At 35.2% G+C, this 27,350-nt stretch overlaps 1 protein-coding gene across 4 annotated transcripts in view; it reads right to left on the bottom strand.

Moving 5' to 3' along the window:
• The window catches only part of COMMD10 (COMM domain containing 10), a 197,763-nt gene that overhangs the window by 143,496 nt on the left and 26,917 nt on the right, over nucleotides 1-27,350 (bottom strand). The window contains exons 5-6 of one of the 4 annotated variants that reach the window (XM_055431441.2): nucleotides 20,424-20,534; nucleotides 5,111-5,155 (exon numbers count right to left, since the gene is read on the bottom strand). In XM_055431441.2, coding sequence (XP_055287416.1) covers nucleotides 5,111-5,155; nucleotides 20,424-20,534 — 156 coding nt within the window. Of the gene's footprint in view, nucleotides 1-5,110; nucleotides 5,156-15,729; nucleotides 19,053-20,423; nucleotides 20,535-27,350 lie in introns of those variants that run through there. The other 3 variants (XM_055431440.2, XM_055431444.2, XM_055431442.2) reach the window with 3 other exon arrangements.

Below are 27,350 nucleotides of genomic sequence, written 5' to 3'. Positions count from 1 at the left end.
CAAAGTCTGTGATCTTTTTACTACATGTCAATGCCAACTCCAAAGTCCTCCACCTTATTCTCTATCAAATGTAATAGTTTTTAGCTGGATGGTAGAAATCACTGGGATCCAGAAAAATGTCTTGTCCCAGGACACACAGTGATTTAATAAGGTGTGTACTTAGTAACAAAGACTAAACCTCCCTACAACAATATTAATAAGGGGACAAAATTGAAATTAAAATCTTCAGTCAGACCTTTTAAAATACAAGAAATTAAATACCAGTTGTTCTCAAATCTTTTGGCCCTTAAGTTAGGAGGATAATTGATTTTCTAATTATGATACTAATGAATGTAACATGTTTTAATGACCTAAAATGAAAAATTAATAGGTGATTAATACTATGAATATAAATAAAGGCAAACCCCTACTGTACAAAGCAGTATAAGCAGAACCTACAAGAACAGAAGCCATGGGAGACAGTCATGCCTGAATCTAAATCCAATTCAAATAACTTGGCTTGCAGCAACAGAACCCAAATCAATACAATTTGAAGGAAAACAGGGAATCATACTAGAATTCTTCAAATTGGCACCAACTAGCTCAATATAGTCACATGCCTCCCAGTCAATTTTATTTTATTTTTTTTTTTTGAGAGTTAGGTTTTATTTTTTATTTTTTATTTTTTTTTTAGTCTCTGACATCAGTGTTTTTTTTTTAATTATTTTTTTTAATTTTACAATATTATATTGGTTGGGTCAATGCATGTTATAGGATGCTCGGGGCTGGCATGCGGGGATGACCCAGAGGGAAGGGAGGAGGGAGGTGGGAGGGGGGTTCAGGAGGGGCAACTTATGTAAACCCGGGGCGAATTCATGTCAATGTATGACAAAAACAAAACAAACCAGTCAATTTTAAAGTTAGTACCTATCACCTATTTTATCCCTTCCATTTTTCATTTGGACACACTGAATATTTGTTTACCTACAAGATTTTTATAAGACTATACTTGACAAATATAGAATATCAGTGAATTTATGTTTAAGAAACTTTTATCTCTTCTAACAGGCTTTAATCCTATAAATCAGCAAGAGATTGGTAACAGGTATGGCAACCCACTCCAGTGTTCTTGCCTGGAGAATCCCAGGGACGGCAGAGCCTGGTCGGCTGCCGTCTGTGGGGTCACACAGAGTCGGACACGACTGAAGCGACTTAGCCGCAGCAGCAGCAGGTGACCTTCTTTAATGTACACAGTAGTACTTTTAAGTTCTAAGACAAGAGAACCTGAAGAATCTGAATATATGTCAGTAAAACATAAAAGGGACAAAGCACACACAAGTCATCAGTTAATACAACACAGTGACATATTTACGTGAATTTAACCACAATTCACTTGTATAACTTCAACTGTATTATACACTTTGCAAACAGAGATAGAATACTAATTTAAAAATGTAAGCAATTAGGTCCACCATTCCTTGAACAAGGGTAAGTCCTGGAGTCAGTGTGAGTGTGAGATGGAAAACGTGAATCTTCTGTTTCCTCAGTCAATGCTAGCTGACGTCTCATGTGTGCTAAGGTGATTCTAGGGCTAAAAGACAAGTATGCACTCCAAATCTAAATGACCAACTAAAGAAACAGCAAACAGTTCCAACAAACTTCTGATGAAAAATACTATGACTGAAACTGATTTACTAAGAAAAGTTACATTGAGATCCCATGTGGTACTTTCCTAAGGAATTTCCTCTCCCTCCTCAAATTAGAGTCTAATCTCTATGAGATCATCACCTTCTACACTGACCTTAGAGACCGTAAAACCCATCTCTCTGTATATGTAAAAGAGAAGAAAAAAAAAAGAAGAAACCATCCATCCCTCTTTTTAACATTAATATGCAAAAAAGAAAAATAAGTTTTATAGGAGAACCTGGTAGAAATGAGGATTAGGGTAAGATATGTGGGTTAATAAAGGCACTCTGAATGTAAAGATTTGGGCCAACCTGAATTACGAATTGCTTCACGTACTTAAACTATCTGAAATAATTTTTATGTCACAGTTTCAATAATTAGCTAAAACTACTGGTAAAGCAAACTTCCCCAGAAAGAAAATTGGAGGTGAAAAGCATTCTCAAGTAAACAAGTCAAGTTTGTCCTTCATCAACTGACACAACTGATTGGTAAACACAATTTGGTTAGGAAATGTTTATACTTTTATGCAAGTGGCTACCGTTAAGCTGCTAAGTATAAGGTTCAAGCTCTAAATTCAACATCTCATCAGCAATTAAATAGGAGAGAATTAGATATTAAAAAAAGATAAAATATTATATAATTTCTACTGCTTCACAGTTCTGAAATAGTTTCCTAAGGCCTAACTCACAAGCTGGCACTGACAAAAAATGATGATGTTTATACTTTGTTGTTATTGTTCAGTCACTAGGTCATGTCCAAGTCCTTGTGATCCCAGGCTCCTCTATCCTCCATTATCTCCCAGAGTTGTCTCAAATTCCTGTCCATTGAGTTAGTGAGACTTACTAACCATCTCATCCTCTGTCGTCCCCTTCTCTTTTTGCCTTCAATCTTTCTCGGGATCAGGGTCTTTTCCAATGAGTTGGCCCTATACATCAGGTGGCCAAAGTATTGGAGCTTCAGCACAGTCCTTCCAATGAATAGTCAAGGTTAATTTCCTTTAGGATTGACTGGTTTGATCTCTTTGCAGTCCAAGGGACTCTCAAGAGTCTTCTCCACCTCCACAATTCAAAAACATCAAATCTTCAGCAGTCAGCCTTCTTTATAGTCCAACTCTCACATCCATGCATGACTACTGGAAAAAATACAGCTTTGAGTATATGCACCTTTGCCAGCAAAGTGATGTCTCTGTTTTTTTATACACTGTCTAGGTTTATCATAGCTTCCCTACCAAGGAGTATGCATCTTTTAATTTCATGGCTGCAGTCACCATCTGCAGTGATTTTGGAGCCCAAGAAAATAAACTGTCACTGCTTCTACTTTTTCCCCTTCTATTTGCCATGAAGTGACAGGACCAGATGCCATGATCTGAGTTTTTTGAAGGCTGAGTTTCAAACCAGCTTTTTCACTCTCCTCTTTTATCCTCAAGAGGCTCTTTGATCCTCTTCACTTTCTGCCATTACAGTGGAATTATCTGCACATCTGACATTGCTCTTATTTCTCCCAGCAATCTTGATTCCAGCTTGTTAGTCACCCAGCCCGGCATTTCGCATGATGTACTCTGAACATATGTTACTTAAACAAGGTGACAATATACAGCCTATCGTACTCCTCTTCCAATTTTGAACCAGTCAGTTGTTCCATGTCCGGTTCTAATGGCTGCTTCTTGACCCACACACAGGCTTCCCATTGTACTCTACAATGTGGTTAACCAACAAGGCAGTTTGAGGTTAGGTGACAGGCTAAGGCCTCCAGGTCCCCCACACACTGCTTGACTGCCCCAAGAGCAGAAGAGGTCAATGAATATATCAGCTAACCTGTTACCTACTCGCACTTCAACTGAGCAGTTATAATCTAGAAAAATCCAGTACAGACTCTGTTTTACTACCAGCAATGCCCTGATTCCCGAATACTATGAGTGCTTCACCCAGACAGCCCTGCCAGAAAAGAACAGGAACAACTCTCAATGCAATCCTGTATCAAGGTCATTCTCTCACCTCTCACACCTGGCAAATGGAGATAAATCACCTACCCTCAGGAGAGTTTCATGACTATCAAAACAAAATGTTTAAGAACAAGATAAAACCATAATGACTATGAGAATAGGCACTAGTCATGGACCTCACTAAAGACAGATGGCAAAGTAATCACTGTGGAAGCATAGTGGCTACTTCATTAAATTGCACATTATTTTCAGTCCTTCTGAGCAAATTTAAAAACGTGACTTATTGTTTATTAATTTCAAGGGTCCAATGAGACAAAGTATAAAAGCACATAGGATACCTGGCATATATTAAATGGTCAATAAATGTTATCTACTATCATTACCTTCTTAATTGTTTACATGTGGTACTACCAGACACAGTGCTTACTCTCTATGCACTGCAGTCATCAAGATACTCAGCTTTGATGAGCTCCATCTACCTAGAACGTCTAGAATTCAGAAAAATATAAAGTGGCAGCACTTACAAAAGAGACAATGAGATATCTTGGCCACTTGCATATTTCATATAATACCGTGAAGAAATTAGTTGTCCACTCGGCCTTCAAAACGGTCCTAATCCATAAGAACTGACCCAAGGCAACTTATGAGTTTACCTCTTAAATAAACAAAATTTCCTTATGAGAAATCTTTATTTTTTTTTAGGAACTAAAAAAAACATATAGGATTGTTCTTAATTCATAAAGAACATGTGTACCATAAAAGAGAAGTGTAAATACACTTAATGGCAGCAGTCTTATTATATTCTTAGTCATTAGCATGTCAACCTAAAATACCTAAGGAGGTGACTATAATTAACTTATAAGTGAATACACAATACCCATCTCAAAGCCAAGAAATCTACAAGTTATATCTAAATATAAATTTGTCAATAAATCTATAAATTACTTACCTGTCTACAGCAAAATATTTGACAAATTTAAATCATTCAATCAAACTACTTTAGGTACACGCTTACAGTATTCATATTTTCTTGTATTTTAGAGTCAAAGAAAGTCAACATACAGTACAATCAGTTGAAAAGCAGAGAAAATACCCAAACAAATAAAGTGTGGATAAAAATCTAAACATTATTTACATGAGGCAGAAGAAATTTTCATTTCTTAAAAATGACTATCCTATAACTGCCTCCCTGGTGTCTCAGTGGTAAAGAATCCACCTGGAAATGCAGAACATGTGGGTTAGATCCCTGGGTTGGGAAGATCCCCTGGAGAAGAAAATGGCAACCCATTCCAGTATTGACTTGGAAATTTCATGGACAGAGGAGCCTGGCAGGCTACATTCTATGGGGCTGCAAAAGAGCCAGATACGACTTAGTGACTGAATAACAAATCCTATAACCAGTGACAGATTTTTAGTAGATTATTTCTTATATTATTATAGCATTAACAAATAATATCATCCTCCTCTTTTCTTAACTAAAAAGGATGATTATAGTATGCCTACCTCACTGGAGTGCTTTGAGTCTCTGTAGAGTTTTGAGCCTTGTAGCTAAAAGCTACCAAGTAAATACAAAGTATTATAATTGAGAATAGTGATATAAAAGCAAAGATAGTTTAATAAAATAGAAAATTACATTTGTAACTGGCACAATGCCATGCTATCCCTGTGGACTTGTTCTTTCAGAGCACATACTCTATAAAAGGTCACTGTGGGTGGGAAAAAAAAAAAAAAATCCCACAAAGAGTTCAAGTAGCCTATAACGTAATATCAGTAATTAAGGAAGTGGCATTCTTCCTCTATGTTCATTCGGGAATCTTTTCTACTAATTAAAAGAAAAGAAACAGTAATTTGTTAAAAAATGATGGCTACAGATAATTCAATCTCAATTCCAACAGCCTGGTTACAAAGGAGACTATTGTAACACTCAACAATTTTTTAAGAGCAAAATACTATATAAGCCATCAAGCCAGTACTCAACTGTCTTCTAAAGTAATCTTTTCCTAAAAATATTTTCCAGAATAACTTATGTTCCTTACACAGTGTTAAACTATAGCACTTCAAATTCAATTACACTAAGTGGGCTTCCCTGGTGGCTCAGAGGTTAAAGCGTCTGCCTCCAATGCGGGAGACCCGGGTTCGATCCCTGGGTCGGGAAGATCCCCTGGAGAAGGAAACGGTAACCCACTCCAGTATTCTTGCCTGGAGAATCCCATGGACGGAGAAGCCTGGTAGGCTACAGTCCACGGGGTCGCATAGAGTCGGACACGACTGAGCGACGGAACGGAACGGAAGTTCCTACTATGTGACAGTCATTCTAATAGGCATTTCACAGATACCTCATGTAATTCTATCAATAAACTTAACAGGCAGGTATTACCAACCACATGTTCAAATTGAGAAATTTACTGCAGAAAAACTCCGATTTTTGCCCACAGCCTAAGAATTTAAACTCAATCATCTCACTTTAAATCTTACGTTCCCCCTCCCCCCGCCCCCTGCATTCTATCAGAGTAGGGTCTCATCTGGCTATGCCAATAATCAAGTGATAAATCATTTAACCCCACTGGGCCTGATCTTCTGATCAGTAAACTGGGAGGGTTAAAATATTCCTAGTCAGCCTCTCTCTCTCTAAAATGTACTATTTTAATCCTTTTAAAGTATACAAGTCAGTGGCTTTTCTTCCCCTAAAAAAAAGATTTTTAAGGTACATACATATTGTAGCATGAATCAGGACTTCATTTCTTTTCATGGCTAATAATACTCCATTTATGTATATACTACTTGTTTATTCATTCATCCACTGATGGGCGAATTTAAGTTGTTTCCACCTTCTGGGCTGCTATTATGTACTACTATAAACATGCATATAGATGTACTTATTTGACTCTTTGTCTTCACTTCTTCTGGGTATATATCTAGGAGTGAAACTGCTGAGTCATTTGATAATTCTATGTTTAAATTTCTGAGGAAGTAACAAACTACTTGCCATAGAGGCTGCACCACTTTATATTTCTACCAGTGATATATTAGGGTCCTAATTTCTCCATATCATCACCAGCACTTATTTTACTTTTTTTTTAGTTATAGCCATCCTAATGGAGAAGGCAATGGCAACCCACTCCGGTACTCTTGCCTGGGAAATACCATGGACGGAGGAGCCTGGTAGGCTGCAGTCCATGGAGTCGCAAAGAGTCGGACACGACTGAGCAACTTCACTTTCACTTTTCACTTTCATGCGCTGGAGAAGGAAATGGCAACCCACTCCAGTATTCTTGCCTGGAGAATCCCAGGGACAGGAGCCTGGTGGGCTGCCATCGGGGTCGAACAGAGTCGGACACGACTGACGTGACTTAGCAGCAGCAGCCATCCTAATGGGTGTCAAGTGATATTTCATAGTTTTGTGTATCCCCAGTGACTAATGATGTTTAATATCTTTTCATGTGCAAGTTGGCAATTAGTATACCTATTTTGGAGAAATGTCTATGCAAGTCTTTTACCCATTCTTTGAGTTGTTTATCTTTTTGTTGGTGAGTTTTAGGAGTTCTTCACATATTCTAGATAGAAATTCCTTATCAGATATATAATTTGCAAATATTTTATCTCATTCTTTAGGTTATCTTTCCTTTTTCTTCATAATATCCTTTGACACACAAATTTTTAATTCTGATGAAGTCCAATTTATCTATTTTGTCATTCACGCTTTTGGGATTATATCTAAGAATCCACTGCCAAATCCACCTAAGATCTCTTTTTGCTGGAAAATTCCATCAGCCTTTGCTCATTCTATAAACAAAGTTGCATATGAATAATTCTATTTTTTTTATTGCTGAGAGTTATTAAAGGGTTATTTTGGAAGCTTTTATTATATTGCCCTTACCAAAGAAGTAGTAGTATTTTAAGTTTGGATAAAACTGCCCTTTAAAGATGGATAGGCTGGAACTCCTTGAGATAAAATGGTATAACTCTGAAAGAAACTGCAATTTTGCTTGTTTATTAAAAAAAAAAAGAAAGAAGGGGAAAGAAGGGAAAAGAAAGGAAAGGAGGGAGCAAATTCTCTTCATTTGAGAATGTCATCAGTTAGTAATCACACAGAGAGAATTTTAAAAGACACCTTAAACTATATGTTGAAACATGATTATTAGAAAAAGCAGTTTATCCTGCAATAAAAAGTAAATACTCCAGCAGCTACTAAAATCTTCTCTAATATATGGATAGCATTTCTATGATCTACTTCCCTCACTTCAGCCAATATATTAGTATCGGTCAACTGGTTTAAACACGGATTAAAAGCAAATATACTGCTAAAGAATTACTAGAAAAAATAAACCACATTTACTAAAATACAGAATATTCCACAGCTATTTAAAAATTCATCTATTGACAAAGATATTTATAATGTAATACTCCATGAGGGGGGGAAAATAGTTTATAATTGATAGATTTGGAAAGCTATATGCCAATTAAGCATGTCATTCAAAATTATTATCTTTAAATAGAATTATGGACGAATTTTATTTTCTTACATTTTCTGATTTTTCTACAATGTAAATTGCTCAAGTAAATCTAGAAAAATACAAAGGAATAAAAAAGAGATAAAACTAAAATTCCCTAAAATAAGTTCAGATGAAACTGCCCTTGAAAGATGAAATTAATAAGTAAGAATTTCTGTCTACACATTTACTTGTTATTACATTTCATCTTCATCCATTATGTGCAATTTGTCAGCTATATGTTTTGGTTAACTAATCATAACAACAACAAATATACAGGGTTTCACTGATGTTTTAACAGCACAGTTATAGAGTATAAGTAAATTTTATATAAACTCCAGAAAACACCAACAAAAGAATTTTTAAAAGCTTAATATGATGTTTTAAACACTGTGTATGATATGTCACTTCATCAATTAGACATGGGGATCAAAACTTTCCTGAAACAAGCAAATTATCAAGGTTTGTAAAAATTAGATTACTGTTTGTTTTTGCTAGTAGCAGGAGGTGAGATAAGTGACACAATAAGTGCTCTACCAACCCTATTCCATCTATGGCCCTAGATATGATATGTTCCCACTGCCTATGGACACCATTCTCCATTAAATGATATGGTGACTGAAACAGGCTATTTTCTGTGCACTAACTGAACAACTACCTTCAGATCCTCAAAAACACCATTCAGCTCTAGAATTAAAACACAGAACTGATGATGCAGAGTTAATGTTAAAAACTAACAAGAAAACAGCCAAACCAGATTCACAATCATTAGGCATCTTGGAATGGCAACATTTCCAGCAAGTAGTCAGGTGATATAAAATTTGAGGATTCAATTAAACCCTTAAAGTACTTCATATACAGATATGAGATTTACTCAAAAGATCAGTCATTTTAGGTAAATATTAAAGACAGCTGAAAAGTTCAGAAAGTAATAACATAAAAAGAATTTTATATGTGAACTTATTAGAAAAATCTTCACTTTTCCAAATACCATAAAAACAGCCAATAGTGCCCAATAATTAGTTCTGAGAAATGTATTATACAGTAAAACTGATTCCTCCTCTTCATAAAAGTTTAATTTCCCCTAAACAATTCTCATACAAAGAAAGAAATCTGAAAGAAATATAATTTACATAACATATTCAAGATATATAAACTTAAGCTTTCATATGATACCTAACACCAAACATGCTTAAATTCTCATTTAAACTAGGCCAGGAAGGTGTTTGCCACTTCCTCTTCTGTCAAAATTATTAGGCCTGAATTCAACATTCAAAAATGCAATTTACTCATAAGAAAACAATCTAATCATCTTTACTTTGTCTTCCTGAATCTAAAATTTACATGCCATGCCAAAATCAGAATATTAGATTTCACACAGCAATTCAGCAAACCATCAAAGATGTGGTTAATACATTTACCTAAGATTTTTTTAAAAGTTTACATTTTAACTGATTTCCAGCTATAGTATCATGGAAGAGAGGATTCACTATGAACTATGCCAGTATTTTCCACCACAGACTGGGTACATCATCAACCAAAGAAGTAACAGATCAAGCAGTAGCCACTAGCCACACATTAAGAACCCCTAGGATGTGGAATAAATCTTGTATTTAGGCCACTTCAGGTTCCAAGTTGATGCAGGGGACAAAGTTCAGAGAAGACCAGACAGCAGGTTTCACTTATAAGCTATACACCTGACCAAGTCAAGAGGTCTGAAGATTCAAACAAAAAATTCCTGAGTGATCCTGGAACTAACGCATCTGAGAGTCCTCTGAACCACAAATGACTATCGAGGGTGTGGCAAGGGTTCCAGTTCTAACATCAGTTAGCTTCTCACTCACCATCACGCTACCCGCAACATACACTATATCCTCACTTTCCAACCGACCTGATCTAGAATCTATGGTCCATCACCAAAATCTCTCCCTTGTATGCAAAGTCAGTCCTTTGTCCCTTCCTCTCTTCATCTGATATACTTGGCAAAGATGAAACCCTGATTAAACCTAAATATCTACCTACTTCACATCTGCACTGCTGCTGCTGCTGCTGCTGCTGCTAAGTCGCTTCAGTCGTGTCCGACTCTGTGCGACCCCATAGACGGCAGCCAACCAGGATCCGCCGTCCCTGGGATTCTCCAGGCAAGAACACTGGAGTAGGTTGCCATTTCACATCTGCACTAGAGCAACTAAAAACGGATGAAGGAAAATGTATATCCTTTCAACAGTTCTTGTTTCAAGTTCGTGCTCACAAAGCTCAAATGGGCAATGAGCACTGGTCAGTAAGAGTGAAATAGTCTAAAATAACTAGGTTGTTCATTTTCCCAATATCCAAAATAACTACTTCATACTTTTTCCTCTGTTCTCAAAACTCCAAGACCTATCCACTCCCCCAACAAATAATTACATTCAGAAAACAGAAGCAATCAGTTACAGCTTTCTCTTCTACCACCAAAACAACCTACCTGGTCCATTCTCTTTGTTTTTTGCTGTTACAACAAACAGTATGTTCCTACTCTCATCATAGTTCAACTAATCTTCTCACTTTCTTAAGCAACTCATACCCTTCTCTGTCCAGCAGCATCAATTTTTCCCCCAATGGATGTGGCACACAAACCTTCTCTAATATCTTCGGCCACTGAATCCACATTCCTCTACACTGACTATTCTATTTTGCTTTCACTTTCTTACCTCATTTTCTTTCCTCAATTTATTCCAGTCAGGATTCTTTTCCCTCGCAACTGTAACTGAGATTACAATTGTCAAGGTTATCAGCGAAGTCCATGTAACCAAATCCAACAGTCATACAGATGTCTGCTCTTCTCTTTCCTGACCTCTGAACAGTATTCAATACCACCCTCCATCTTGAAACACCTCGTTCTCCTGCCCCACACAGTGATCACCAGTGACCCGCATGACGCTAAACTCATTTTTCTTTAAACTACTATGTAGTGACTGTAAGTTCAGGCTATTGTGGCAGGTGAACCTATGTTCAAATGTGGCCTACATCCCTTTTTAAAATCCAATCTGAAAGTGAAAGAGTCAGCTGCTCAGTCATGTCCGACTCTTTGTGACCCTGTGGACTGTAGCCTGCCACACTCCTCTGTCCATGGAATTCTTCCGGGAAGGATACTGGAGTGGGGAGCCTTTCCCTTCACCTGGGGGTCTTCCCAACTCAGGGATCGAACCTGGGTCTCCAACCTAGGGAAAGATATTTAACCACTGAGACTAGGCTCTCACTCTACAAACTAGGAAAAATATTAGTGCCTAATTCCCAGCTGTGAGGGTTAAATTAGTAATTTTAATTCTCTCTTTTACCTATTATAGCATGTAAAGTAATTCGCCCTCCAAGAAATGCTCTCTCCCTTCAGTTGCTGGCTGCTCCTTTCCCAATCACTGTGAAAAGCTCCTCCAGCTCTATTTGCCTTTTAAATTTGGGAATTCATAAGGTTCTATACTCCTTCCCTAAGCGACTGAGCTCTTCCATCTCATAACTGAAATTATAATCAAAACCTCAATGATTTCCACGGCTCAATTTCTGGTGTATAACCCGCCCCCTACCTCACCAACTGCCATCCAAAAATCCCTACCTGAATCTCACAGCTATCTCATACTCAACAAGCTCAAGAGATAAGGCTCTCTCCTTCTTCATGTGTTCCTCCTCCACCTCAACCTCCCCTTTCCGTTGTAGTCTCCAACTCCTTGCTGTCAGTTTCCACAGTTTCCATATTTCCTCTTTGTAACACTCACTAAACTTACATTTACAGGCTTAGAATATGTACTCCCTTTTAGACCATAAGCCCCACGATGAAAAGGAAGATCTGTCTATATAAAAAATACCTTGCCTAGTATCCCATGCATGTGTGTGTACGTGTTCAGGTGCTCAGTCGTGTCCAGCTCTTTGCAACACTATGGACTAAAGGACACCAGGCTCCTCTGTCCATGGGATTTCCCAGACAAGAATACTGGAGCGGGTTGCCATTTCCTCCTCCAGGCATCTTTCCAACCCAGGAATCGAACCCATGTCTCCTGCTTTCTCCTGCATTGGCAGGCAGATTCTTTACCACTAGACCCATCTCATGAATAATAAATGTGTTTAATAAGTGTTTCTTGAATTTGAGATATTTTAGAAGTTTGCTTATTTAACTTACTAAACTTTTAAGCATTTTATTTGTTTAGATGTCTAATTCATTGTTAACACTTTTATTTCAAAATACTTAAGCCACTCATTTACATTAGTATTATTTCTAACCCATAAAAATATTTTAAAGAAAATTTAAAGGTGCTCAAACATACTATATTTGAGGAATTCTACAATTATCAATTGCCACTGGATTTCAAAAAATAAAGAGGTTCAGAAGCTAGGAAAGGCAAGTGAGGGTAATACTATTTGTTTCCCTACTTTGGAATTTCACAAAATTTTTGAAAAGAATTTCAGTAAAAAGATTTTTTTTTTTTTAATTATGAAATGCATGAATGGGGTATTCTTTTTTTAGAAGGATTTACTCCTACAAGACATTTTTATCTAACTACCATCATACTCTTTATATTAATACTTTGTTTTCACTCAAAGATATATAGTGTCTAAAACAATATTTTTGCTAGCTTAGAAAGTCTTATTATGGATAAATGTGGACTTTCCATGAGGCAGCCTAAAATACAGATAAAGGGTTACACATACACACTCTTCACACACCATGAACCCAAGGGGTTCATTTTGTGATATCAAGGAGTTGTGCATATATGATGTGAACACTTCAATATACTTGAATACTTAAGATCTTTTAGAAAGTTATATTAATCAGGAAACTTAAAAATAAACCAAAAAAAAAAAAAAACCACTAAATTAAGGAAAGACATCTCTGAATTGCTCTCATTTAGAAACATGACACCTTCAAGGATACTATCATTGAGAAATTCATCACAATAAAAAAGGACAGAAAACAAAATTAGGAATCAGAAAACTAGAGCCACAAAGTCTTAGAAATATTTAAATAAGCAAATATGATTCCAAAGAATCAGGCTTTTTTTTGTCAAAGTATATGTGCAATTGTCTACAAATAGGGGCTATTTTATTTTCTCTAAGCTGCTAGAATATTTTATAAGATTGCTTCCACATGTTCTTTAATAATATAGAACACATACAACAAAAGCTTGTTTAATGTATATACTATTGGAATAAAGAAATTATAAATGAGAGGGCTCTATAATATTATAAAAATAACCTGGGCTTTCACTGGTCTAAAATTATCCAAAGTATAATAATTAACTAGTTATCAAAGAACTTATTTTTGAGAGAATAATGTTACACCTTTCTCCATAAGATTTTAAATCCCTCAAAGGCAACCTAAAATGTTCCTAAAATGATTATGAAAAGCCTATTATCTAACTATAGTCAGATCTTTTTTTGTTTACACCCTTCACCCAGCAATTATACTCCTGAAGAATGACCGTAAATTCCAAAGATGCTTTACTCATTCATTCATTTGAATATGGAAAAGATCTGTTACAGAGTTAAGTAAAAAAAGCAGAATAGAAAATCAAAGACTTGCAAAAGAAAGTATCTATTGAACAAACACTGAAATAAAAGATGTCTGCATAGTTGTGGTAAATCTAAGTTTTTCTTCCTATATCTTGAAAATTTTCACAATAAACAAATACAACTTAGGTAATAAAAAAAAAAAGACCCCAAAAAATCTTTTAAAAAGATAAGCAATATTCATCAATCATTTCATGTCAAAAGTAAAACCACTGACCAATCTCAAAATTTTTCTGAACCCTGAATAAAACAATCCCAAATGACACAAATAAAAGTTAGTATCTTGACACAGACCTGCTCATTAGACAAAGTTCATTTTATAAATTTCTGGTCAGAATCAGTGAGTAAAATACCCAAGACTTTACAGAGTAACTTTTCAGATCGTAAGATAGTATACTGTATAAAAGGGAAAAAAATTCTGACCAATGAAAGAGATTATCTTCTCATACCACATCTAGTATTGAAAAGTAATAACAAAATTTCAACTCTTTTTACCAAACCAAAAGAAAGCATCACTATTTTTTAAAAAAATCACTCATAACAAAGCAACTAGAAGGTCATACAGCGAAACATAACAAGCCTATGGGTGAAAAGTGAAGTGGGTTCTTGAATTATACATGATTATAACTGGCTTTTTTCCTGTACTTCCCAAAATGTCCATCATAAATATATGTACCTCTACTGTAACAGAGAAAAATGAACTTAAATTATCAAGAGAATATGTTGAAACATATTCAGTATACAGATATTAGATTAATAAAAATACAGCATTTGTAAAATTTAGACCTGCTCATCAAAGCAGCTCAGAAAAATTTGAAGGTCCTCCAAAATCAGTCACTATGAACACCGTCCTTAAGGAAATTAAAATACTTTAAGCTTCTAATACAAAATTCATGATTTGAACCACATATGCTTTTCTCTTACTGAAAAACCTGTCATATATACAGCTAAGCATGTGTTTTTAATGATATCCCCTATTTGTTTACAATACATCAACATCAATGATGTCATACAGCCCTTACAGTAAAGTCTGTCAATAACAACAGCCTCTACTGACTGGGATAGCATCAAAACAAACTACCTTAGTTACTATATAAAGGAATATATTAGTGTCTTTCATTGATTTAAGTGTAAGATTGTTTCAACTCAATCAAATAAAAAGAAAATGCAAAGAAAATTTAGAATCCACATAACTATAGTTTTATGAAGAATAACAATAATAAAACAATCATTGCATTTTAGAAAAGCTCTCTACACCCTAAAACATACACACATATTACAGGATAAGTGTTAAATTATTAAATAAGCAAAATGATACAGTATCCTAGCAATAAATATAGCATAAGACTCAGAAATAAAACTGCCTGACTTCAAATCCCAACTTTGTTTATTGTGTGTTAGTCACTCCATCATGTCCAACTCTTTGTGACCCCACAGACTAGAGCCCGCCAGGCTCCTCTGTCCATGAAATTTTCCAGGCAAGGATACTGAAGTAGGTTGCCATTTCCTTCTCCAGGGGATCTTCCCGACCCAGGGATTGAACCCAGGTCTCCTGCATTGCAGGTGGATACTTTACTGACTGAGCTACTAGGGAAGCCTTGTTTATTAGTTAGGAATAATATAGGAAAATAAATTAATTATACATGTTTCCATTTCTCCATCTATCTATAAAATACAGATAATAATAAGAATTTGTACCTGGAAGACATGGTTTAAATATTAAAAGAGGCAAACCCATATCTACATAGAGTAAGCACTAAAAAAAGGCTTTTCCCCCTTTTCTCAATCTAAACAGAATTTGTCATACCTTCTTCTGCAAATAAGAATGAAGACCTCTAATTTTTAAAATTAGTATTAAAAGTCCTAAGTTCACTGGAGATCATAATTAACCTTCTACAATGTGAGCACAATCCAACTGAACAGTTAGATAAAAGTCTAGAAAGCTTTCTTGTCAAGATGATTTTATCTCAGTTGTTTCAAAATAAAGAAGAAAAAAAGGATGAAACACAAGGATTCTTTCTTAAAAGATGTACAAAAAGAATTTAGAATTGCTGTATTAACAAAATATGATTGTTCTCAACAGCAAATTTACTGAGGAAAATGAAAGATTAACAGCAAAATTCAAACATTTTAGTGTTTTTAGGATATTCAAAGTTAACATGTTGATGCCATTCAAAATTACCAGATCTGTTACGTATAAATTGCTATTCTCTATAAACAAAGAAATTTCAATTGTCTATGACTAGTCTGGAATTAGTTATACTCTAATCTAATACAGCCATTCAACTATCTTTGGGAATATTGTATTCTCTTCTCTCATAAAGAAATTAATACAAGTGACAGAAGGTAACCAAAAAATCAACAGTGTGGAAGCCTTTTTAATAAATTTCATTTTGGCAAATGATCACATATAAATTAGCAAACATTGAAATCATAATGATTTCTTTTATTTGTTCTGTACATATCTGATTAACAGGCACTAATTTTGTTGATGGAAACAAGAGAACTCTATTGTTATATTCAGATTAGAAATGTAAACAGTTAGCATTTCCCACAACTACTGACTTCACAAATTACTTTGAATGTTATTTCAAATAACATTTTGAGTGCCAGAGATTAGGTAAGCGAAGAGCTCTACTGCCCCCTAATGAAATAAACCAAAAAAAAGCCAAAAAACTCAGAAAACGCTTTGAGCTATGTGTGGAACAAGAAAATAATCTTACTTTGCTAAATGCAGTAGACAAACACTATGAAAATTAACTGAAAATGACTAGAATATCTATCAACATACTATAAGAAAAGCTAGAATCATCCAGTTTCCATGATAAAATTAGTAGCAAAACAGGAAAGCCTTGAGACAGAAACGTTCTAAGAGAAAGGAGGTCAGTACAACAATGTTATCTAAAGTGATAGCAATTAAAACTCCACTGCAGGCTACCCGTTTCATGTGTATGTTGGAAGGGAAGAAGACAGAGATTCTTAGAAACCACACTTTACACTGAATTACAGTAAGTTTTCAGTTTAGCAGCTTAAAAGTAAATACTATCAAAATATTCTCTTATAATTTGCACTGACTCTAATACTCTCAGAATTATTTTAATAATGTGTACTTTCAAAATAACTACACTATAAAGCATACATATGAAAGAATTTTACCTGTTTCCTGTTTTTAAAAAAAATGACAATTTCTTAAGCACGACAACTTTGTCCTTCATGATACTTTGCATCATACACTAACCAGTGCTAACTTTCAATCTTCCTTTTAATAAAAGTTCTCTCTTCCTTTAACCAATCTGGTTTTTAAAACACATTCCATACTCGTGTTCCTTTAACCTAATATTCTAACCTGTCTAGAATTTCCGAATTCTCATTTCAGAAGAGAGCAAATGTTTGGGGGAAGAGGAGTGTGTGTCCTTAATAACTGGAGTTATATAAAAGTTAATATCAAGGAATCAGATATAACAAAGAGTACAAAGAACAGAATGCTGCTGCTGCTGCTGCTAAGTCGCTTCAGTCGTGTCCAACTCTGTGCGACCCCATAGACGGCAGCCCACCAGGCTCCGCCATCCCTGGGATTCTCCAGGCAAGAACACTGGAGTGGGTTGCCATTTCCTTCTCCAATGTGTGAAAGTGAAAAGTGAAAGTGAAGTCGCTCAGTTGTGTCCGACTAGTAGCGACCCCATGGACTGCAGCCTACCAGGCTCCTCTGTCCATGCGATTTTCTAGGCAAGAGTACTGGAGTGGCTTGCCATTGCCTTCTCCGAAGAACAGAATGAGAGATCATAAAAACACGGAGAAAAAGTAAAGCCTCCCAGCATCTGTTCATGGAGGGCACAGCCGTGTGGCAGTTCACTCTCCCTTTAGAGATGGGGCACACATCACGTGGAGAGGGCATGTTTCCATCCAGGTTGATCATAACCATACATTCCATTACATGTCTACTGTTTACAAGGTATCAGGAATAGGGGCCAAATCCACGAAAATGCCGCAGGAGAGACAGGCAACACAAAGAGGATCACTTAAATCTGCATACAAAAAGAAAATATCTCATATATTTGGGTGCTGCAGCTCTCTTCCCAAGCGCCTGTTAATAAAATGGTTCTCTAGCTGTACAAGTCATGCATGTGTGTGAGTGCTAAGTCACTTCAGCCATGTTCAACTCTTTGTGAGCCTATGGCCTGTAGCCCACCAGGCTCCATGGGATTCTCCAGGCAGGAATACTGGAGTGGGTGGCCATGCCCTCCTCCAGGGGATCTTCCCGATCCAGGGATCAAACCAGCATCTCCTAGGTCTCTTGCATTGGCAGGAGGGTTCTTTACAACTTAGCCTAAGGGTAATCAAATGTCTGTTCAAAATTTTAAAACAGCAACAAACAGAAAAATACAAATGTACTCAAGCCTACGTCTCAAATGAGTTGGATCTCACACAGGTATACATTTCGTGAATAATATGAATTCAAAACTTGAGTCTTTTACTCATTCATGCCTACTGCCTAAAAATATAACTGACACAGACACATTTTGAAGACATAATAAAGAAGCTGGGAGGACTCAAGCAACCCAAAGTCAAGCATCCCAAAGTCCATCACTGCCAAAGTGAAGATGCTTAAAGGATATCCAATAGAGGGGTCAAAACCAGTACCCTTCCAACCTATAAATTCCACAGAGCTACTCAGATTTCACATATAAGAGTCATGAGAACTAAAGCAAAGGTACATTGGCGAACATACACATGTGTGTGTGAATGTATAGGTGTGTGTTTTCCCTCATGGAGCAGTCCCAGTCCATACCAGTGAGCTCCAGATTATTACCCTAAACCTAAAGGAATGTTTTCCTTAGTTCACAGGGAAAAAATAAATAAATAAAGGACCTTCCAAGCTATCCTTTACCTCCCTATGCCCACTAAGCACACATATGAAAAACACAATCAAGAAATAAAAGGGAGAAAGACTGAAAGAGAAAAGGAAAGGTTAATTTCCTTAAGAAATAAAGTTGGTAACGGCTTTGGTTTAAAACAAAGAGATTTATTTATTCATTAGCCCAAAAAACCTTTTAGTGATGATGATGATGAAGATGGCAGCGGCCAGCATTTATACAGCATGATGTACTTCACAAACAATGAGTATTTGATCTACCTCAGAGCCCTGTGACAGAGAAGGCAATGGCACCCCACTCCAGTACTCTTGCCTGGAGAATCCCATGGTAGGCTGCAGTCCATCGGGTCGCCAAGAGTCAGACAGGACTGAGCAACTTCACTTTCACTTTTCACTTTCATGCATTGGAGAAGGAAACGGCAACCCACTCCAGTGTTCTTGCCTGGAGAATCCCAGGGACCGGGGAGCCTGGTGGGCTGCCATCTGTGGGGTTGTACAGAGTCGGACACGACTGAACCGACTTAGCAGCAGCAGCAGCAGACCCCTGTGAGGCAGATAATACTATTCCTATTTTACAGATGAAGAAACTGAAATTCATAAGGATTAAGTAACTTGCCCAAGGTTAGACAGCTACGAGGAGCCTGGTGGGCTACAGTCCATGGGGTCGCAAAGAGTCAGACACGACTGAGCGACTTCACTTTCACTTTCAAATTGCAGAGAATATTTAACATACCAGTCAATTCAACACTTAATTGTTACGTTTATGTTATTTTCTGGTGAAAATGTGTGAAATGAAATGACTCTTTGGAAACACTGTAATAAATTAACAAATTTTATGTATGTATGTGCACGCGCACGTGTGTGTATGTGTGTGTTAAGATCCAACTCAAATGCCTCAAAATTCTGTAGACATGTAACTAGAGATAGGCACTTATGCCAGTTCTTATGAAAAACAGAAACATACAATCCATAATAGTGGGTTGGCCAAAAAGTTCATATGGGAAAATCCAAACGAAGTTTCTGGGCAACCCAATAAACAGTGAAAGTGCTAACAAATAAGTAATAATATTCACACCCTTCAATGCCCATTATTTCAATAAATAATATTTCTTTCATTATTCTCCGATCACAGTCATAATAATCTCTTCTTCTTCAGATCTTCCTAACTCATTCTTACCTTTATTTCACTTGTCTTAAAATGAACATTTTCATTTATTTGAGGTAAAAAGGTCACTCCCTCTTCTCGCTATTAAGGATACTCAATTACAGTAAAAAATATATATATGTAAAAAATAGCTCTGGTTGACATGTGAAATATACATGTTTAAAAATGCTATAATAATAAAAACTATTCCATAGCAACTCTTTAACCTCTGATAACATGTTCAAGTTTTCTGAAATTAATACTAAGGAAGAAATCACCATGCAGTATAAAATTAATCCAAAATTCTATTTTGTAAGAGCTGAGATTTAAACATATCCACAAACATACTATACATACACAAACACAATTCAGGTCAGCTTCATATTCCAGACATTGGCTGGACAACAATATTCCCTCTGCCATATGTATGCAGGTTAAAACACAAACACCCAGAAATATTCACAAATACCTAAAACATTAAAATTGTAATTTTATTATGACTACCACCAATTTTTTCCCATTGCAGAATTCAAAAGATTATAATACGTTCTTACAAGAATGCCACCTTGTAAGAGAATCTGGTTTTTCAAATAAAAAAAGTGTAAATCTGACATCAAAACTTGCACAAAGATCTGTCATTTTGTTAATCCTTGTCTAATTTTAATTAAATTATTTTTTAATTTTCAATCCAGAGAGCAAAGACCCTGCCAACAATAAAGCACAAGACATAGGAAACAAAATACATCATTTCAATGGGATACTCTTTCTCACCTTCGAATCTTCATTGCTCACTCCGAGTTGTAACACAGCTTGAGGAGATTTTAGTTTTGCTTCGGCAGAGTGAGCCATCTGAAGGTTAAGCTGCCATCCAACCGTCTCGAGCTACAAAAGACAAGTGTAGATTGGAATCAGATGGTACAGAAGGAAGAAAACACTCAACTTTAAGCAAATCTCCAGTCAGCAGGAATGAACATGGATAGCCTGGGCTTTGTGGAAAGTCAGTTCCTGGGCTCCTTCAACCTGCACACTGAACATTCTCCCTTTGGGCTCATTAGACTGGCCTCATGCCATGCCTGTCAAAGTCAAGTGTAAAACTTGAATAAATAAATAAAACTTGTCTTTAAATACATTCTGTTCTAAAAATAAAAGTCCTGAGATTAGGCAATGAAATACACTAAAGGAGTCAATGGTTTTTAAACAGTAAATTACTATTTTAAAACAGTATATTTTAAAGCCAATGGTTTTTAAATAGTTATAAATTGTAACTAGTAAATAGCATATATATGTGATAACTACTCTAAATGACCTCCCATTATCTTTCAAAACTCTTTGCAATAAGTAGAACAAGGTAAAACTTTTTTTTTTTTAATTTAGTGGGAAACTGAAGTGCCCAGATGGTAAGAGGTTCACACATTTAGACACAGTTAGTGAGACTGGAAGAGGGCCAGACAAAGAATTGATATCTACTTACTAGTGAGCAGGTGTTATCATGCTTTCCAAAGTATTCTAACCTACTATGGTTCCCAGTTATGACAGAAACTAATTAGAATACTTCCTTTGAATTTATTAATTAACTCAACAGCAAAATTTAATCAGGAAGGCAAAGACAGCAAAGAGACTAAAGCAGTTTAAGTTTCAAAATACTAAGCAACATAAATGCAGCTTTACTGAACATGACAGATTACTGATTTTTCCAACCTCAAAACTATAAGTATGAAGTTTTAAATCTAATTTCCAGTAAATCCAAATTATCAATATTTAGGGTAGTTTTGTGACATGGAATTGCCATATACCTCTGACAACTCAACTCTAGTAATTGATTTACTGAAACTACCTCAGTTACACTGGTAAGAATGGCAGACTCAAAACAATTTTTACTTAACTGGAATACTAATTGCTAACTTGAAAGACTGTTCAACAGCTAGAATCACAGCAATGACTCAAAGCCAAATTGGAAAGAGAGCAATGAAAGTATCATCTATTCGAGAGAGGATGTGATGAGAAAATAAAGATACAGTCCTGTTCTTCCTGGCACTGAACCTTTAAGAGGTTATGAGTAAAAAGAGCGACGATGTTGCAGAGACATAATCCATAATACCACAAGTAAAAAAATTAATTTAATGGTACACATGAAGCAAGGATCCATAATGCACTGATTTTTAATATTAATTATAGTAAAACAGTCTCTGTTCACTACTATTTTCAACAGTCCACGGAATCCACAAAGACTCAGATACAACCTAGCACACTGAACAGCAATTATTTCCAACAGTTACAGGCAATAGTTTCTCCAACATAGCAGGAAAAAACATGTCACAACTACTCTCATATATCCAAGCATTTTGATACACAGTCTTAATTGAAAAACATCCTCCAGGTATTCATATGAACCTATAAGACACTGTTTTGATCTCATTTAACTAATCTTATACCTGTCCTTTAAGCACTTAAGATAAACAACAAAGATAAATATTAAGTGAATAAATTAAAATATGGTCCCACTACGGACACCTTTGCACAAATGAATGTACACTTAGTCACTGCATAGAGGTGGAATGGGGCAATTAAGATCACTGAACTTAAAGCTTATGCTTTAGTTCATACTTAAGCCACTACTCACTACCTAGGTGGCCCTAATAATTAAGTCACAATCTTTCAAGATCTCAATTTCCTCATGCTGCTACAGCTACTGCTAAGCCGCTTCAAATGTGTCCGACTCTGTGCGACCCCATAGATGGCAGCCCACCAGGCTCTCCTGTCCCTGGGATTCTCCAGGCAAGAATACTGGAGTGGGTTGCCATTTCCTTCTCCATTTTCCTCATAGGAAGTGGAAATAAATTTCTGAATTATCTGCTTTTTTCCTGAGTTACTGGCAATACTAAATAAGAAAATGCATATTCAAACTGTTTTGAAAACTCCAAAGCATTATAAATATAAGGCATTTTGATTACCTAATTTTTCCTATAGTATTTTTTAATAGTATCTTTTAAATAGAGTAGCCACTCTATATGCTGAATTGAATTGAAGCAAATAAAAAATACAAGCAAAGGTAATTTTAAAAGCATCATAACTAAAAACATTGTTGACTGACTTTCTTAAATTTTAGAGCCTTTTCTATTGTTTTGTGATTTAAAAACATTCATCCCATGCCCACAAGAAACAGTAAGTTAAAAAAAAAATACGCAGTTGTTGTTCAGCCGCTAAGCCTCTCGTATGTAGGCATATGCACATACACACACCCATACATAAAATTTCATATAAAAAGAGCAGTATCCAGAAACCTTAAATGAAGAGGGAATAAAGAAGAACTACAATTTTTTTTTTAATATTTTACAGTTACACAGAGCAATAAGAAAAACAAACCTAACAAAATCTTTCCAGTGAAACTAGGAGACAAAACCTGCACTACTCTTATTATCCCTATTTTACAGATAAAATGTGTAAAAGTAAACAACTGGAGAGGAGTAGATGGAGGCTCCTTATGCTTGTTACTATTGCCACTTTCCTGTAAGCTGGAAATTACATCAAAAACAAAAGTTATAAAAATTAATTCCAGTAAAAATCATCAATGGATACTAAATTTAAGTGGAGAAGGTCTGATTTGAAATGAATAGTCACAAAGCTTCTTGCCCACAATTGCTTTTTAGGTACAAAAGAAAAAAATAATTATGCAGTAGAAAAAAAAGCAAAACATCTTAACCAAGAGATCAAAATTAACATCACCAAGCAGTGGCAAAAAGACAAGATGTGCCTCCAGGTACGATATCCTGCAAATACCATTCATATAAATTTTTAGCCAAATTATAACTAAATTTGATCCTGAAGAAACTAACAGAAAATATAAAGATAGACACAAGAAAAACATCAATGTCCTAAAAGACAAAGAAAAGTTGAAGAAAGAAGGAATTCCTTAAACTGGTTAGAACATATATTATTTTCTGGGTCTATAATAGATGCTGGTGATATAGATATGAACAAAACAAAAGCCTTTTACCAAGGTGAAAATGTTACAGTATACTCTAAGTATTCCTCTGAGACTCATAACTAAGAAACAAATATGAAAGTCATCAACATTTTAATTACATAGGAAGCAAAATCTAGATTGAATTTTTACTTAAGTTAGCTAAACTACATTGCTTCTATTTAAAAGAAAATTCTGTATTGTGTACATAGAACATATGTACATTAAAATACCAGGAACTGTTTGAATATAATTAGATATCTCACATCAAAATTTAAATCTGAGGGTCTTTATACCTTAATCAACATTCTAGATTTAAATATCACCAACATAACATAAAACACAAGGAAAATGAGCCACTAATATTTTTAATGTTTTCTAGCCCATGCCAAAACTGTTTAAATGATAGTTCTTAGGCATCTCACTTACTTTACTTATTATCTGACAATGTCACTAAGATGTCAGTTCAAAATAGGTATAAAGACGTCATTCTCCCTCTAATATCCAGGTAACAACTCCAAGCTTAATTCTCATAATTGCTTTGTAAATCACAATTCCAAGCACATGTAAAATCAGTCAAAATTACAATAATATTAACTCTCTTAAAATGAAAGCGTAAAGTTAATCACCATACTTTAACTACTGGCTCCCTATAATAGTAGCCTCTGCTTGGATCATATCACATAGTAAGAAATACTTTTTTATGTTGCAAATTGATATAAATATACAAAAGTGTCACAAGACAATTTTTCACCCAGAGCAATGATACATAAATTCTGTTAAGTTTCACTTTTAAAATACTAATTCAAAAACCCTCCAAACTGATTTCATTACCCACTAAACCTCTAACAGATCAGGCTATCTACAGTAGGAAAAATACTGCTCAGAAACACTGAAACGAGTTTTAGGAATTATATGTGTGTATATTCATGAAACAACTATTGTTTACTATAATAAATCATGAAAATACAAAAAAACAGAACTGTAACTGCTAAAAGAGAAAGTACTCTCTATATTCTGTTGCTATAATCCACCATTTATTTTATAACTAGCAAATATAGTTATAAGCAGAAATTCCATATATAATATATATATGGCTTATTACAGAAACATTATTATTTACTCTTATGAAATGTAAAAACTGGAAGTTGACTAAACTTTTAATACAAGAAGAACATTAACCTATTTTTAAAGCTTAGCTAAATACTTATTCCCCAACTTCCTTGACCACTTCTCTTAACCTCAGTGATTTCTTCCTATACATCTACTTACTAATTATAGGAAATTCCCCACTTAAAAAATATTCTAGTTGGTTTATTCTGTGTTTTCTAAAATTATACACATAGAATGAAACATAAAATAAGAACTTTTTCTAAATCTTTCATACAGGGGAGAAGGGCATTTTTCAGTTCAATGTAATCTGCTTAATAAGGTTAGTTTTTAGAAGCATTTCTCATTATAAACCTGTATCACCAAGAAAGCAACACCTGCTGAGAAAATCAATTTATGTATGTATGTAAGAGGTCATAATTATGATCCCTCAATAATGGCATGCATATATGAATGTGTATATAATTAATTCTTTAAAATAATAGATTCAGAATAATATTACATTTGTCTAAAATAGAGAAGTTTCTAGTATTTCCATTACAATCAATAAGAGATTTATTTTCTTAAGCAATAAATATACCTACAGAGTCTGCCAAAGGACACAAGATGACAGCATCAATTTAGAAGTACATTTTATTGGAAACATTCTATTAATATAAACCAATGAACAACAGGGGCACTGATGTTTATACCTCAAATTTTTACCTTTTTCCTTCAAAAGAAAATGCAGTAGAAATGAAGAAGGGTATTTCTAATCCATTCAAATAGGTCCATTAATCAAATCAGGAAAATTTTAAACAACCTGTCACTAGGAGGCCCTCCAGGAGATCCCAAGTTTTAATCCCCATCTTTAAGCTGGCAATGCCCAATTTACAAAGTCAGATTCCAAAAAAAAATCTATTTGTTTGGAACTTAGAACAAATTTGCAAATACAATGAAACTGTAAATGGGGATTAAATTACCAAGTAATTTAACAGAAGGAATAGAAGTGCTTCCCTCCTTTTGTCCTAACCAGAGGAATATCTAAAATTCAAAAACTAATGAAGTTAATTCCAACCCCTAATGGCTAAAAATAAATAATATCTTGGCATTAAGAAAAATCAATTCCCAGGATTTTATATGTGTGGTTTTCTTAACTATTATCTACATCAGATATCAGCCTTAACTCAACAAGCATACAGTTTGACAAAAAGCCTGTCGCTTTCAGAAGATTCCCATCTTTATGTGAATTCTGTTAAGTTGTAAGTTGATGAAACCTATCTTCTTTTCAGTAGAATCATACTTTCATCCTGGTTTTCTATCCATTTTTAAATAATAATGGCAAAATTATATCATTTTGACATGTGCAAATTAAAAAAACAAACAAACTTAACCATTGCCTGAGACGGGAAAACTACAGGATCAGTTTCAAGAGGAACGATCCAAAGAGCAGTTTATTTTTTAAATGTTAAGTTTGAGATGCCTATTCTACATCCAACGAAATTATCAAATAGGCTAGAGAAAAAAAATGTTTTATTAGAAAATAGTTTTTAAACTCAGAAGCCTGAATGTGATTGCCAGAGGACCGGGGACTGAGTCCTTGCACAATACCGAATTTAGAGGTTGTGGAAATGAGAAGACAGTAATGAGTATGACTGAGTAAAAGATGCAGCCAGAAAGGAGAAAAATCAGAAGAGCATGAACCTGACCTTTATACCATCATAGATGCTGCGGACATAAAAATCATCGAACTAAAATCTCTGCTCCAAGCGACGTGATGAAGACAAACATGCGCAAAAACAATTTTGCCATAACATGTACATAAGAAATCTTAGGTAATCTGCAAAAAAGCTACTAAAACTAACGGCTGATTTTAAGAAAGTTATGGCAAAAGACTAATATAAAACATCAGTAGTTTTCAACATACTAGAAACAAACAAGTGGAAATTATCAAAAATGCAATTCTATCTATAGTAGCAACCAAAATCAGGCAAATACACAGTGGCTTAGTCTGTTCAGGCCACTAAAACAAAATACCACAGACAGTATAGCTTAATAATAACAAACATTTATTTCCCACAGTTGTGGAGACTGGAAGTCTAAAATAAGGGTGCCAGCAAGGTTGGATAAGGGCCCCTCTTCCAGACTGCAGACTTCTTGTTGTATCCTCACGAGACAGAAGGAGGCACACTCTTTATAAGGGCACTAATCTCACTGATTAGGTCCCTTCCGTATTAACTAATTAATTCCCAAAAGCCCCACCTTCTAATACTATCACGTTGGGGGTGAGGTTTCAATATATGAAATTTGAAGAGACACATTCAGTCTATATCTTAAGGATAACTTTAACAAAATTTGTGAAAATTCTGGTCATTGGAAAACTATAAACATTGCTTGAATAAATTAAAGAAGATATCAATAAATGGAGAGATATACCATGTTCATAAATTTAATGATTCAATATTCTAAGATGTCAGTTCTTTCAAAAATGACCTACAGATTTAGGGCAATCCAATTAAATTCCCAGCAGGAATTTTTTTTTTTTTAATAGAAACTGACAAGTTGATTCTACATTTTAAATGGAAATGTAAATGACCTAAAACAGTCAAACCAATTTTTTTCGAAGAGTTGGAGGAATCACATTACCT

Source organism: Moschus berezovskii, chromosome 8, assembly GCF_049115385.1.
Source record: "Moschus berezovskii isolate FMDL1 chromosome 8, NW_MosBer_1.0, whole genome shotgun sequence".
NCBI classification, from domain to species: domain Eukaryota; kingdom Metazoa; phylum Chordata; class Mammalia; order Artiodactyla; family Moschidae; genus Moschus; species Moschus berezovskii.
The sequence above is the reverse complement of the archived record's forward strand: the minus strand, read 5'-3'. Positions and strand labels throughout refer to the sequence as shown.